At 34.9% G+C, this 13,717-nt stretch overlaps 1 protein-coding gene across 1 annotated transcript in view; it reads left to right on the forward strand.

The window, feature by feature from the left end:
* The window catches only part of ARFGEF1 (ARF guanine nucleotide exchange factor 1), a 149,238-nt gene that overhangs the window by 96,441 nt on the left and 39,080 nt on the right, over nucleotides 1-13,717 (forward strand). The window contains exons 15-21 of the mRNA XM_070631516.1: nucleotides 673-784; nucleotides 1,101-1,306; nucleotides 1,580-1,664; nucleotides 5,604-5,775; nucleotides 8,097-8,248; nucleotides 12,459-12,587; nucleotides 13,510-13,668. Coding sequence (XP_070487617.1) covers nucleotides 673-784; nucleotides 1,101-1,306; nucleotides 1,580-1,664; nucleotides 5,604-5,775; nucleotides 8,097-8,248; nucleotides 12,459-12,587; nucleotides 13,510-13,668 — 1,015 coding nt within the window. The remainder of the gene's footprint in view (nucleotides 1-672; nucleotides 785-1,100; nucleotides 1,307-1,579; nucleotides 1,665-5,603; nucleotides 5,776-8,096; nucleotides 8,249-12,458; nucleotides 12,588-13,509; nucleotides 13,669-13,717) is intronic.

The following is a 13,717-nucleotide window of genomic DNA, read 5'->3' on the forward strand; positions in this document are numbered from 1 at the left end:
TAAGTGTGAAGTAAGTTCCCCAGGGAAGGGAGCATGTAAAGGGCATGCAGAGGAAATAGACTCTGCAAGTGCGTTATGTTTAGGGCATGAGATAGGGTGAGCAGGAGTAGATGAGAAAGAAGGGTTGAGAGAGAAACTGGAGCCATATTGAGAAACGTTTTGTCAGTCTATCAGTCTGTCAGTTTGGACTTCATTTTGAAAATGTTGAGTATCTGGAGTTTTTTTAATAAAGGAAAGAATGCTGTTAGATTGTGGTTAAAACTGTCACCAAAATTCAAGTTCTGTACTTTAAAAGCAGGAAACTTAGAATTAATCAATGGATGTATATAGAATGAGGCAAGATTACTTGAGCATTAAGGAGAATAAATAGATTAAGTATGAGATATTTAATATTCATGTCCTTACTCAAGTAAGGATTTTTCTACTCCATGGCATTATCTGAAATTGTCTGTGAAACGATCACTATCAGTGATAAAGATCGCCTTCCATTTGAAACTCTAAGGAGACAAAAATAAACGTTGCCCAATGTACATTTTTTGTATATTCACACACTGATTATATTAAATAATCTATTTTCTGAGTGCTATTAGAAAATTAATTTACCGTAGTTTAAGATCTTCTTTTCAAATGGTTTTCTATTTCTAATGTTCCTATATCATTAACATCATCTAGATTTAATAAGAAACCAAAGAGAGGAATACAGTACCTCCAAGAACAAGGGATGCTTGGCACTACATCTGAAGATATTGCCCAATTCTTACATCAAGAGGAAAGATTAGACTCTGTAAGAATACTATTTTATTTCATTTTTTCCATAAAATTTCTTTTCAAGTTAATAATGATACGTATTGTTGCCCCTTTAAAGTGCCCTCCTGCATATGTAAGTAAAACTTAAAGAATAACCTAGATATTCTTAATTTTGCTTTTTAATTTTCTAAACTCAAAAGAATATCCTGATTTTTTTTTAACACATTTAGTATGTTTATCTTTTAGTTTCATGTTTGAAATAGTTAACCCTGTAGTAAAAACTGCTTTTTAAATGACTGTGTGGCAAATGTACCATTCCATTAGGATATTAGTTTCTGTCTTTTATTCTTTAGACTCAAGTGGGTGAGTTCCTGGGAGATAATGATAAATTTAACAAAGAAGTCATGTATGCCTATGTGGACCAACATGACTTTTCAGGAAAGGACTTTGTTTCAGCCCTTCGTATGTTTCTGGAAGGATTCCGTCTTCCAGGGGAAGCTCAAAAAATTGATCGATTGATGGAAAAATTTGCTGCAAGATACTTGGAATGCAACCAAGGGTAAGCAAGGTTCAAATGCAAGTACTTACTGTTTGCTAGCTATGTCCAAGACGCTGTGCTGGGGAGCATCAAGAGACTCATAATCCCTAACCCCAGGGAACTTAGATTGTCTATGATCCTGAAATGATAAGACAATTCCATAAAAAATTGTAATATGAGATAGAACGTGAGTCCTGAAAGAGAAAATTAAAAGTGCTGTGTGGTTTGAGGGATGTGTTTAAATGAAACTGTGAAACAATAAATGTTTATAACGTGATACGTTTATTTTTCCAGACAAACTCTTTTTGCTAGTGCAGATACTGCCTATGTTTTGGCTTACTCGATTATCATGCTGACCACCGATCTTCACAGTCCACAGGTATGTATGTTTTCTTTCAAGCCAGTTTTACAATAAATAGTAAAAATTAAATAAACTCTCTTGAATTCAATAAGTGATAGTTGAATTTTAATCTTATTTAGTTAAACCAGTCACCAAATTTGGGTAATTTGGTGTAGTGTACATTTTACAAGTGCAATTTCTGGTGGTAATTAGACTTGTAAATATCTGTAAAATGTGTATTTGTCTGTCTTAAGTTGACAGCTATATATAGCTGAAGACAAATTTTAATCTAAGAATATGCTTATAGTTCTTCTGCCTATATTTATTACAGCATGAAAAAACATTGTATAATTTCAGACTTAAACAATAGAGTGATTAGTTTAGTGATCCTTTATGTGCCCATCACTCAGCTTCTGCAATTATCAACTTAGGCCAATCTTATTCTATTTATAGTCTTTCTCTTCCCCAGGTCGTTATGAAGGAAATCCCAAGTATCATATCGTTTCATTTGTATTTATTTCAGTATATTTATCCCTGAGAGAAATACTCTATTTAAACATAACCATAATATCATTACACCTAAACATTAACAATAGTTTTTAAATATCAGATATCCAGAAAGTGTACAAATTTCATTGGCCTCATAAAATTCCTAATTCCTTCTTTTTTTTTTTTTTTGGGGGGGTGGTGGAAATTTCACTTTCTACATAATATATTGCTATAATCGGTTTTTTTTTATTAAGATTATGATAGATTACAACCTTGTGAGATTTCAGTTGTACATTATTGTTAGTCATGTTGTGGGTACACCACTTAGTTTCTAGAAAAATGCCTTGGAATACTTAGGGGAAATTATCTTTATAAAAATTAACCTATTTGCAAGAATTTCTTAGTACTTCTTAGGGATTGGAATCTAATGATATCTATTATTCTTAGGATTTGAAATAAACTATATACTTATTACTAATCTGAGTATTGGAAAAATTAAAATTTGTTTAAAGTTTGAGATTAGCCTTTGCAATATAGGGGTTTTTTGGCGCATTTTAAGATGTTTAAGGCAGGGTTGATATTGGAAAGTTTATACCAAACATATGGTAGAGGGATCATATACAGAGTTACTCCTGGTTTTAAACATCAGAATTCAACAATTATGCATTTACCAGGGATTTACTTGGTTTTATATAGACGTTTTTTAAAAAGTCATTTAAGATTTTGATCTTTTCAAATTTTCCTTTCGCATGTTACATGCGGTGTAGCAAAAGCAGCTCACTTTTAGGGTTTTCGTTATCTAGCATGGTACTTTTTCCATGGTTTTTATAAAGCAGTCTACAGATAGCTTATTTGGGTATCTTCAGAGTTTTCTGTCTGGTTTTTCGGTCTAACCCAAAAGTAGGATTATGTCTTCTACTACCTCCCTTTCGTTTTAGAATGTTACATTTTTAAAGAATTTTGTTCCAGAAATGAATTATCAACGTGTTATATATGCATTTGTGTCATATCTTCCTATACATACGTACCTTCTTGTGTAAGTTATTTTGAATATTAAAACTTCCTTTAATGTTCTTTCATAGTACCCAGATTGTTACAAGTTTCTGAACACATCCCAGTTAGGGAGTATTATCTTGAGAACAGTATCCTGTCTTTGTGGCACGAGTTCCTGTCTGTAGAACATGTGCTTGGAGTCCTAATCTAGCAGTGGTAACTGCTCATAGTCATAGCTCTCCCCCTCAGACTGCTGGCTGACCTCATGTGCTGATAGCAGCCTGCAGCTATAGAACAGCTTATGAGTTCCTGTGAGGCTAACTGGCCTGTTAGAAAATTGAATGCTTAATTGTGACTCCTTAAGATTTATGACTCAGGATCATATGACCTATAACAAATGACATCATTTTTAAAGAAAAAAGCTAACTGTAAACGAATCCTTTAAGACTAATTCTTCTCATTCTTAGTTGTTTTCAAAGTTACAATATAGGTGAATTTTCTGTGTGTGTGAGAGGCAGATTTGCCCCAAGCTGACATCTGTTGCCAATCCTCCTCATTTCTTCTTTTGCTTGTGGAAGATTAGCTCTGAGCTAACTTCTGCACAGTCTTCCTCTACTTTGTTTGTGGGATGCCGCCACAACATGGCTGGTGAGTGGAGTAGGTCTGCGCTTGGGATCCGAACCCATGAACCTGGGGTGCTGAAGTGGAGTGCATGGAACTTTTAACAACTGGGCCACAGGGCTGGCCCCTATATAGATGAACTTTAACAAGACATTTGTGTTCCTTTTTCATCTAGAATATTTATAGTTAGACTACCTTTTATATATAGTGAGAATTAATGATTTTTTTAAATTTGAGGTATATTTAAAACACGTTTAATTTTTTTGCGTATATTAATCTTCATGAGTAGTAACAACTGGCTTTAAATGATTTAAGCACTAAAACTAGGCACAGCTTAATTCAAGCACGTGAGAATAAAAGTCAAGAGTAGAGTGTTCTATGGAAGATGAGCAGGAGAAGAAAAGTAAGATTCTGTTTTATACTACTTCTGGAATCCCATTGTGGCAGAATTATTCTGTTTGAGCAGTACGTTTTTATTTTGGGTACCTGAAATTAATGTATTCCTTACTCCCACTTCCTGGGATCTCCCACCCCTACCTCCCAACCCAGATCTACAAACATACTTTACTATTACTGCATATTTTCTACCAAGACTTTTCTTAGAGGTCTCCAGTTGGCATGATGCTAAACATATGCCATGCTCAAAATTTCCAGGTGACGTTAATCTTCTTTTAGCCTCTTATTGGCAGCACTTGTGTGATCTTTTATTTTGGTATTCCTGGGTCATTGTTTTCTTAGTATTTATCAGAGCTTCAGGTGAAATAGCTTTCTTTTATGTTTTTTTAGTGCCTTGACTCAAAACTAGTTTTTAAAATTATAATATGTTAGAGCTTTTTCCCCTTGAATAGTAATAAATTACATTTGAAAACTTTTATGGTAATATTTGTACATTTTTGTAGGAAAAGTGCTCCTCTCACCCTTTCTGACAAACTAGAAAGATGTTTGCAGAGTAATCTGAACTCAATGAGTGGATGTATCCTGATTATATCCTCTGGACATTCTGGTTTCTCTATAGTTAATTTTGCAAACTTATGATGACTTGCTTAATTATTACTCTATGCACCTTCTTACAAATTTACAGGAGCCTTATTTTTAGAGTTGTCTTAAATTCTTTATGGGAGGAGGTAGGAATATATTTAAATAAGTGTATCTTCAGAGATATCATAAGACTTCTGGGTTTTGTCCACCTGGGTTTTTGGAGATAAAAAGTATAAACGTTTTGGCTGCGCTAGTTCCAAAGTTTAGTGACAGGGCTACACCTTACAAACTGCAAACCCGTACTCCACTAGTTTATCAAGGTGTGCAGTAGGATATTCCTGTTCAGAGTGCTCTTAAACAAGAGAGAACATTCCATGGATACTTTACCCTGATCACCTAATACTCAGTTGCCATGTTGAGTCAGTCAGATTATTATCTGGCTTTAAATAAATTTCAGTTGTTACTCTTGCATCCACTTTTATATAAAATCAGCTGTTAAAGCATTTGCACCACATTTATGTTCTTCTCAACTAAGCTTTGAGTTTTTTTTGGTACCATGTGTTTCTAATAATTGTCGTGGTCCTATTTTAAAGACTGGCTAGAGCTCTTAAACCTTGGCCAAAACCCAATAATTATTGTCTCCCTGTTTTCTTATTGCAAATTATTCACGTGCACATCAGAGCAAGGTGAATTAGTATATGCCAGGATGTGTCTGTTCTACATTGCCTTCATTTTCTATGTCTTCCTTTTTTCATTTTATTGTATGTTTTGTTGAATGTTTTCCACTTCCTGTCCTTAAGTATTTATGAATTTTCTTATATGAATATTCAAATTTTTAACATACGAGTGAACTTTTTATGCTAATTCTTAGGAATTATAACGGTTTTTCATTTCTAGGTTAAAAATAAAATGACAAAGGAACAGTACATTAAGATGAATAGAGGTATCAATGACAGCAAAGACCTTCCTGAAGAGTATCTATCGGCCATCTATAATGAAATAGCTGGGAAAAAGATCTCAATGAAAGAAACGAAAGAACTAACAATCCCTACAAAATCAAGTAAGCAAAGTAAGTATCTGAATCAGTTGAAATCTCATTGTTCAGGAGGAAAAATGTGAGAAAAACTTGATTGTTTTTCACTTGGTCTAGAGTAAATCAAGTGTTGTTTATTCTAATAAGATGTATTATAATGCAGGCATACCTCGTTTTATCACCCTTCGCAGATACTGCATTTTTTTATAGGACCCTCCACCAGCACAAAGATTATGACTTGCTGAAGGCTGAGGCGATAGTTAGCATATTTTAGCAATAAAATATTTTTCAAATAAGATATGTACTTTTTTTAGATGTAATGCTATTACATACTTAATAGACTACAGTATAGCGTAAACATAACTTTTATGTACTCTGGGATGCCAAAAAATCCATATGACTCACTTTATTGTGATATTTGCTTTATTAGGGTGGTCTAGAACTGAACCTACAATACCTCTGAGGTGTGCCTGCATACAGTTTGCTAAACTGTTTGTATTTTTTTCTGAATCCTAAAGAAAGATAGCACTGACTAGTGATTAATGGAAAATGCTACATAATATGTATGGATTAGTATGCGTTTAGTATATACTTGTCCTTTTAGCAGTTAGTCTCAGCATGGATTTAGAGGTCAGAGAGATTGTTTAGGCAACCCCATTAGTCAGACTTCAACTCCCAGTCTTTTTTCTTTTGCTTTCTCATCGTCTACAAACAATATATTTCCATCTGTTCATCTATTGTTACAAATAAAGGGAAACTGGAAGTAGGGGTGATTCAAGGAGATGGGGAAAGTTAGTCATGGGGGAGCTTGTGGAATTGGGAATCACTACTTCAGATGCACCACAAATTACATCACTATAGAGTTCCTAGATCTAGCCAGCATTAGGAGCCAGCTGTGGGCCTCGCTCCATTCTAGACATTCTGTACACTTAGGCAATGGTGATTAAACTAGAGCTAAAATCTGAGTGCAGGAATGAGGTGAGGGTAGTGGCTCAGGAACATAACAATAACATAGAAAGAGGATTCCTGCCATTCTGAGCACTTCCACTTGGAAATGTAATCTCAAGCTTTAGCTAACAAAACAGATTGCAGCAGCAGAGTTCTATTGACAGTAACAGAATTTTGTTGCTATTCTGTGGACAAAAGCAAAAAAGCTCTGTGATATGTATATTTCTAGAAGTTGATGAGGAATTATAAGATGAGAGCCAGGAGCTAGGAAGATAACGTTAGAAGGACTAGTGGAGTATAAACTGGCCTTATCTTTGGCGTAATACAGGGAATGATTCTAAAGAATTTTAGTAAGTTCTCCCTCGTTTTATGGATGAGGAAACTGAAATCCAGAGAGGTTAAGAAACTTAGAATCATAGAATCTGTGAACTGAGTAATGTGTAGATACTTTGATTAAATCTCTACACTAAAAACCCAAAGTGGCAAACCCAAATCTTGAACTTGGCATCCTTGGCTTATTGCAGTCCAGTACCAGTCAGCAGTTTACTTGGTAGTGCTGTTTTCAGCACTTTTGCTTATAACATTGTTACATAGATGGATCAAGACTGTGTATTCACACCTAAGTAAATGCCAATTCTCTGATTCAGTTTTCTTCCTCCTACCCACATTATAACATTTTCATATCCCTCTTTCTCTGGCCTATTTTGTATATGGGGGTAGGAAATCAATGAGAAGCTGGATATGGGAAGGAGATGGTGGTGTGGTGAAATACTAAGATCATCTTGCAGTGTCAGGGCTACTATTTTCTTGTTAACTCAGGAAATGTCTTTCAAGCGTATGTCGTATAAGGATGCCATTGCCTTTTACCTCTTTTTTCTGGTTCTCTTATCCCATATTTGAGTTGTTTCCCTAATACCTTCACTATGACAGATTTGTACCTACTCTCTTCCCTTTTCATGTGTTTTCTGCTTATCCCTAACTCCTAGTTCAGGATTTGTTTTTCTTTTTTGAGGTGAAATTTGTGTAACATAAAATTAACTATTTTGAAGTGAATGATTCCATGGTATTTACTACATTCACACTGTTGTGTAGCCACTACCTCTGTCTAGTTCCAAAACATTTTTATCACCCCAAAATAAATGCCTGTATCCCTTAAGCAGCTACTTCACATTCTCTCCCTCTCCCCAGCCCCTGGCTGCCACCACCAGTCTGCTTTCTGTTTCTATGGATTTACCAGTCCAGATATTTCATATAAATAAAATCATACATTATGTGACCTTTTGTATCTGGCTTGTTAGAACTATTTTTAATTAGTATTAATTTGTGATCTTTGTTATTTTACAGTAAGATATCAAAATAGCATTTTTAAATGCTTTATATTTTAAATGCTAATAGTATTTGTTTTTCAGATGTAGCCAGTGAAAAACAGAGAAGACTTCTGTATAACTTAGAAATGGAACAGATGGCCAAGACAGCTAAAGCGCTCATGGAGGCTGTGAGCCATGTTCAGGCACCTTTTACAAGTGCAACGCATTTGGAGCATGTGAGACCCATGTTTAAGGTAAGAGTTACTAATAACTTTTGGTTGCATTATACATTTATGTATAATTTTGTTCAGCAAATTTTTTTTCCCCCTGAGGAAGATTAGCCTTGAGCTAACATCTGTTGCCAATCATCTTCTTTTTTTTTTCACTTGAGGAAGATTAGCCCTGAGCTAACATCTGTGCCAGTCTTCCTCTATTTTTTTATAGATGGGTCACCACCACAGCATGACTGACAAATAGTGTAGGTCCATGCCCAGGATCCAGACCCATGAACCTGGGCCGCCAAAGTGGAGCGCACCGAACTTAACCACTATGCCATGGGGCCGGCCCCCCAGCATGTTCTTAAATTAAGGAAATAATGTAGCCCATTAATGATAGGCTCTTTAGTGATACAGCCCATTAATGTAGACCCAGAAGCAAAAGTCGTGTTATATAGGACATGGCGTATGTAAATTTTCTCTTAAAGACAATGAGAAAAATTATGCACTTATTAGCAAATAATAGGTGTGTGATCTTAAGAATTAAGAATAGCAAGATTTCAGAGAATGATTGTTAATCCTTGGCCTGGTTTTCTCTAAATGAGTTCTGTTTAAACCTTTGGAGTTACTTAAAATTTCAAAGTGATCTTGAGCTCTTCAGTGCTTCTGGCCCAGAAGGGTTCTGATTATGCCTAGAGGCCAGAAAGTAGAGTAAGGAACAAAAGGGAGCATTATTTACGCTCATAGGTTGATCTAGTAAGAGTGATATAGTAGTCCTCCCTTATCCACAGTTTTGCTTTCCGTGGTTTCAGTTACCTGCACTCAGCCTCCGTATGAAAATATCAAATGGAAAATTCCAGAAATAAACAATTTGTGAGTTTTAAATTGCTCGCAGTTGTGAGTAGCATGATGAAATCCTGCACCGACCCACTGTGTCCTGCCTGGGACATGAGTCATCCCTTTGTCTAGAGTATCCATGCTGTATGCCTTACCCACCTGTTAGTCACGAAGTAGCCTTCTCAGTATGATCAGATCGATTGTTATGGTATCACAGTGCTTACCTTCAAGTAACCCTATTTGAATTAATAATGGCCCCAAAGTGCAAGAGTAGTGATGTTGACAATTTGGATATGCCCAGGAGAAGCTGTAAAGTGCTCAAGGTGAAAGTTCTAGACTTAATAAGGAAAGAAAGAGTGAAAGGTCAAAGTTCTTGACTTAATAAAGAAAGAAAAAAATCATACGCTGAAGTCGCTAAGATCTACAGTAACAACGAATCTTCTGTCTGTGAAATTACAAAAAGGAAAAAGAAATTTGTGCTAATTTTGCTGTTGCACCTCAAATATGTATGTATAGGAAAAAAACATAGTATGTATAAAGTTCAGTACTATTTGTGGTTTCAGGCATCTGCTGGGGGTCTTGGAACATGTCCCCCGTGTATAAGGAGGTCTGCTGTACTTACTGGTTCTTTAAAATTTGATTTCCTAGTCCTTCTTCACCTTCCTATTCTTTTTTTCTATCCTTTCTCCAAATTCCAAAAGAAGCAAGCAGGGCATCATAAGGATTGTAGGGAAGTGGAGGGGACTCTAGTCAAGTTTGAAAAGAGAAACTGGGTAAAGCACATTCCAGTTGTGAGACAGTGTGGTAAGGGTAAGATGGTCTGTGGAGGCTGAAGATCTTAACTGCAGTTAGTATTCACACCTTAACTGCACATATGTGTGGGGAGTAAAAGATGACAGCAAGATTTCTGTGCTTCCTTTTAGCTCTAAAATTTTGCAATTACTTCTACCCCTACTTTAAGGACTTTGTGATAATGATATTCCTAAAAGTTGATGAAGAATTATAGGATGAGAGTAGGGGGCTACGGAGATGTTAGAAGGAATAGTGGAGTATAAGTGGCCTTGTCTTTTGAAATAATATAGAAAATGATGTTGAAATATAAGAAACACTTTCTATCATGACATAAATTTTATAAAGCACCTTTTTGTTTTGTTTTGAATAATTTTATACCTTTATTTTTTTCTTCCTAAATATTTTTGTTAGTGGGGAGGCACGGAATGAAAAAAAAAAAGAATAAGGAAGCAGCCGTAATTCTACCACTCAGAAAAAACTTCTTTTGATGTTTATATACTACTTTTTTATCTTAATTAAGCAGTTGTGATCATACTATGTACAGAATTTTGTATCTTGCTGTTTCTCACGTATTTCCCCATATCATTAAAAATTCTTCATAAATGCCTTTTATGATATATTCTCTGGATTAGTTATAGTTTATTTAAACATCTTCTAAACTAGACTTAGGAATCTTTCTCCTTACTGCCTTTTCCCTCTCTGGACACCCTCATTTCTCACTCTATGGTAGCGTCCTCCTAATTGGCATCTTTATGCCTACTTTTCTGCTCCTCTTATCCATGTACAAAGACCAGAGTGATCGTTTTAAAATACAAAATGAAATGTTACCTTCTTCCTTGAGGCCCTTCATTGACTTTGCATGATATTGTGGGGTATCCTGAAGGTCTGTAGGGTCTGTAGACCATGTGTGGTCTGGCTCCACCTGCCTCTCCAAACTCATCGCTAGATTTCATCTGTCTTTTACTATGCTGCGGTCATACTGGCAATCTTTCAGCTTCTAGAATGTCCTAAATTATTTTCTCTCTAGAGCATTCTTACAAGCTGTGTCCTTTGTCTAGAATGTTCTTTCCTTCTTTCCCCTGACTAAATGACAACTTCTCAGAGTTCTGCCCTGACCCCTCTAATCCAGATTAGGTCCTTTTTCATGACATGCTGTGCTTTTCCTTCATTGCATTTATAACAATTTGTATTTATACATTTATTTATTTTAAAATTTAAATGTCTATCTCTTTGCTAGACTTTAAGCTCCATGAAGCAAAGGACTACATCTGTTCTGTTCACTTTTCCCAATATCTAGCACAATTCTTGGCTTGTAGTAAGTGCTCAATAAATAAGTATTGATTGGGTAAAGGAATGAGTGAGAGATTCCTAGAATGTGGTATCATATTAAAGGATATAAACATTATTAAGAATCTTTTTACATATGGCCGAATTATATTCTGTGAAGGTTTAAACAGTTATGAGTGGACAATTTCACTGTCCTCTAAATATTATTTAGGTGTAATTTGATAGGAGAAATTGTCCTTAATTCCTAATGGAGTTAAACATTTTTTCTCTGGCTTAAGAACCATTTATACGTCCTCTTTTATAACATATTACACAGGTTTCCAAGTAGACGTGCTGTTTTTTTACCTAGAATGTGTAATTTATTACTTCCGCGTGGCACTTTGTATTTTAAAAGTACTGCACTTCACATACTTCCCACAGCATCTCTCTATAGTGGCAGTCCAGGTATAAAAGAGGAAGAAATGGGGGGTTCAGAGATATTAAATAAATGGCAACATTAGGACTAGAAGTTAGGTACTGTGGCTTATGTGCCCTTTTTTAGGGATTATAAACTTTTACCTCTAAACTTTCTGACATAAGCAAAGCTTTGGTAATTCTGTTTTTCTTAATGCTAAAAGCTTTTTAGATCTTTAAAAAATTTCAGTTGTCATTTCTGTAGCACACTGGTATAAGCATTTTTCATCTGTATGGATACATAGTTTTGCATCATCATGACTTATTAAAAGCAGCAAATTCTCTTGCTTCAGACATTGCAGTTACACGCATACACATGCATATGCCAATATAAGTCTCGTCCAACTTGGAACCAGAGATGTCACTGATATCTCAATGTAAAATATTTGGCTACAAAAGAAGTAAGGCTAGATGATGTCTAGGGAGCAGGCTTAAGGAAAAGAGAATAATGTAATTGTTGAAAGTAGGAAAATGACTGAAAGGATTTTCTTGGAAGTAAAAAGTCCGTGAAATATTGCAAGAGACAAAGCTTACAGAGAGATGAGTTCTGAAACCAGGGGTAAAACTAATATTTATGAATATTGACTATTCCCATTTTTTATTGATGTGAATAAGTTATAGATGCTGTGCTTAAAATATGCCAGGGTCATCTACTGATTACAGTCTTGCTCTCCCAGCTATTTAAGCCCAGGAAGCATTATATAGTTTTTCCCCTTTGTCTAAGAAAACTTTCCAAATAGCTGCTGAGAAACTCAATGCTTTTTTTCAGAACTTCCTCAAATCATTTATTGTGTGAAAGCTTTGAGAAATATTAATGTAGTATTATTGTAAAATTTAATTATCACTTGACGTCCATGTTTTAAATTTTCAATTTTTCTAGTTGGCTTGGACACCCTTTCTGGCTGCATTCAGTGTGGGTCTACAAGATTGTGACGATACTGAAGTAGCCTCTCTTTGCCTGGAAGGTATAAGATGTGCAATCAGAATTGCATGCATTTTCAGCATTCAGGTAACAAAGAATTTTGCCTTGGTAGCCAGTGTGGAAAATGTAAATTACTTATGCTGTTAACTGTAGTTTAAATTATTTTTTTATGTCTGAATTATTACGAACTAATTTCAAGTTTCTGATGGAATTTAAATGTCTTAATGTTTAAGTTTCCAAAAAGTTGTGACGGGAGTAGTTCTATACCGATGTGTCTAAAATTCATCATCAGAACTTTGGTTTGCAGTTATTTTTCTCTGTAGAATGTTAGCTACATACAAAGTTTCCAAGACTTTGAATTCCTAAATGTTAATTTGAGTAGTGTATTGAAATATATTGCATGTTTGTATTTATTGAATCATATTGTATATTTTTTCATATTTTATTTATATATATATCTCACTTTATAACTTTACCTAAGTCTAAGAACAAATTAAGAGAACCAAGTATCTGGTACACAGTTTTCTTGAAGACAGTCCCTTCTAGTAATTTATATGCTTTCTTTGATAATCAATTTTAGCCAAAGATTGCTTGCTTTCTTTTTTAAAACCCATTTCACATTTCATTATGAATGTTATGTCTTAAAAATAGCACAACGTGGCTGTAGAGAAAAAATGAGCAAATTTATAAATCAGATTTCTGCTCGTCTACACAGTACTTGAGATTTAAGTGCTCTATGAATTTTTTTTTACTATATGAATTCATTTGTTATCACTAAAATCTCATCTTGATTTGACATCTCCATTGGTTTTGGATTTTAGAAATTCATCCTTTGCTGCTTCATTTATCATCTGAAAATTTTAAAAACTGTAGTTTGTGGTATTGTATGTAATTCATGACTTGTCAGTTAAAAACTTGCTAAACAAGTTAACAGAGTTTATCCATAGAGAAGTAGAGATCACTCTCTTGTGTTTACAACCATGTAAATATACTTTCCTCTTTTTTATAGCTGGAAAGAGATGCGTATGTCCAGGCACTAGCACGATTTACCTTACTTACAGTGAGTTCTGGTATTACTGAAATGAAACAGAAGAACATTGACACAATAAAAACACTCATCACAGTGGCTCATACAGATGGAAATTATTTAGGAAATTCATGGCATGAGGTATAAGCACTTTATTTTCAACTTTGCAATTTGCTTCATAAAATGAGCT

Source organism: Equus przewalskii, chromosome 8 (genome assembly GCF_037783145.1).
Source record: "Equus przewalskii isolate Varuska chromosome 8, EquPr2, whole genome shotgun sequence".
NCBI lineage: Eukaryota > Metazoa > Chordata > Mammalia > Perissodactyla > Equidae > Equus > Equus przewalskii.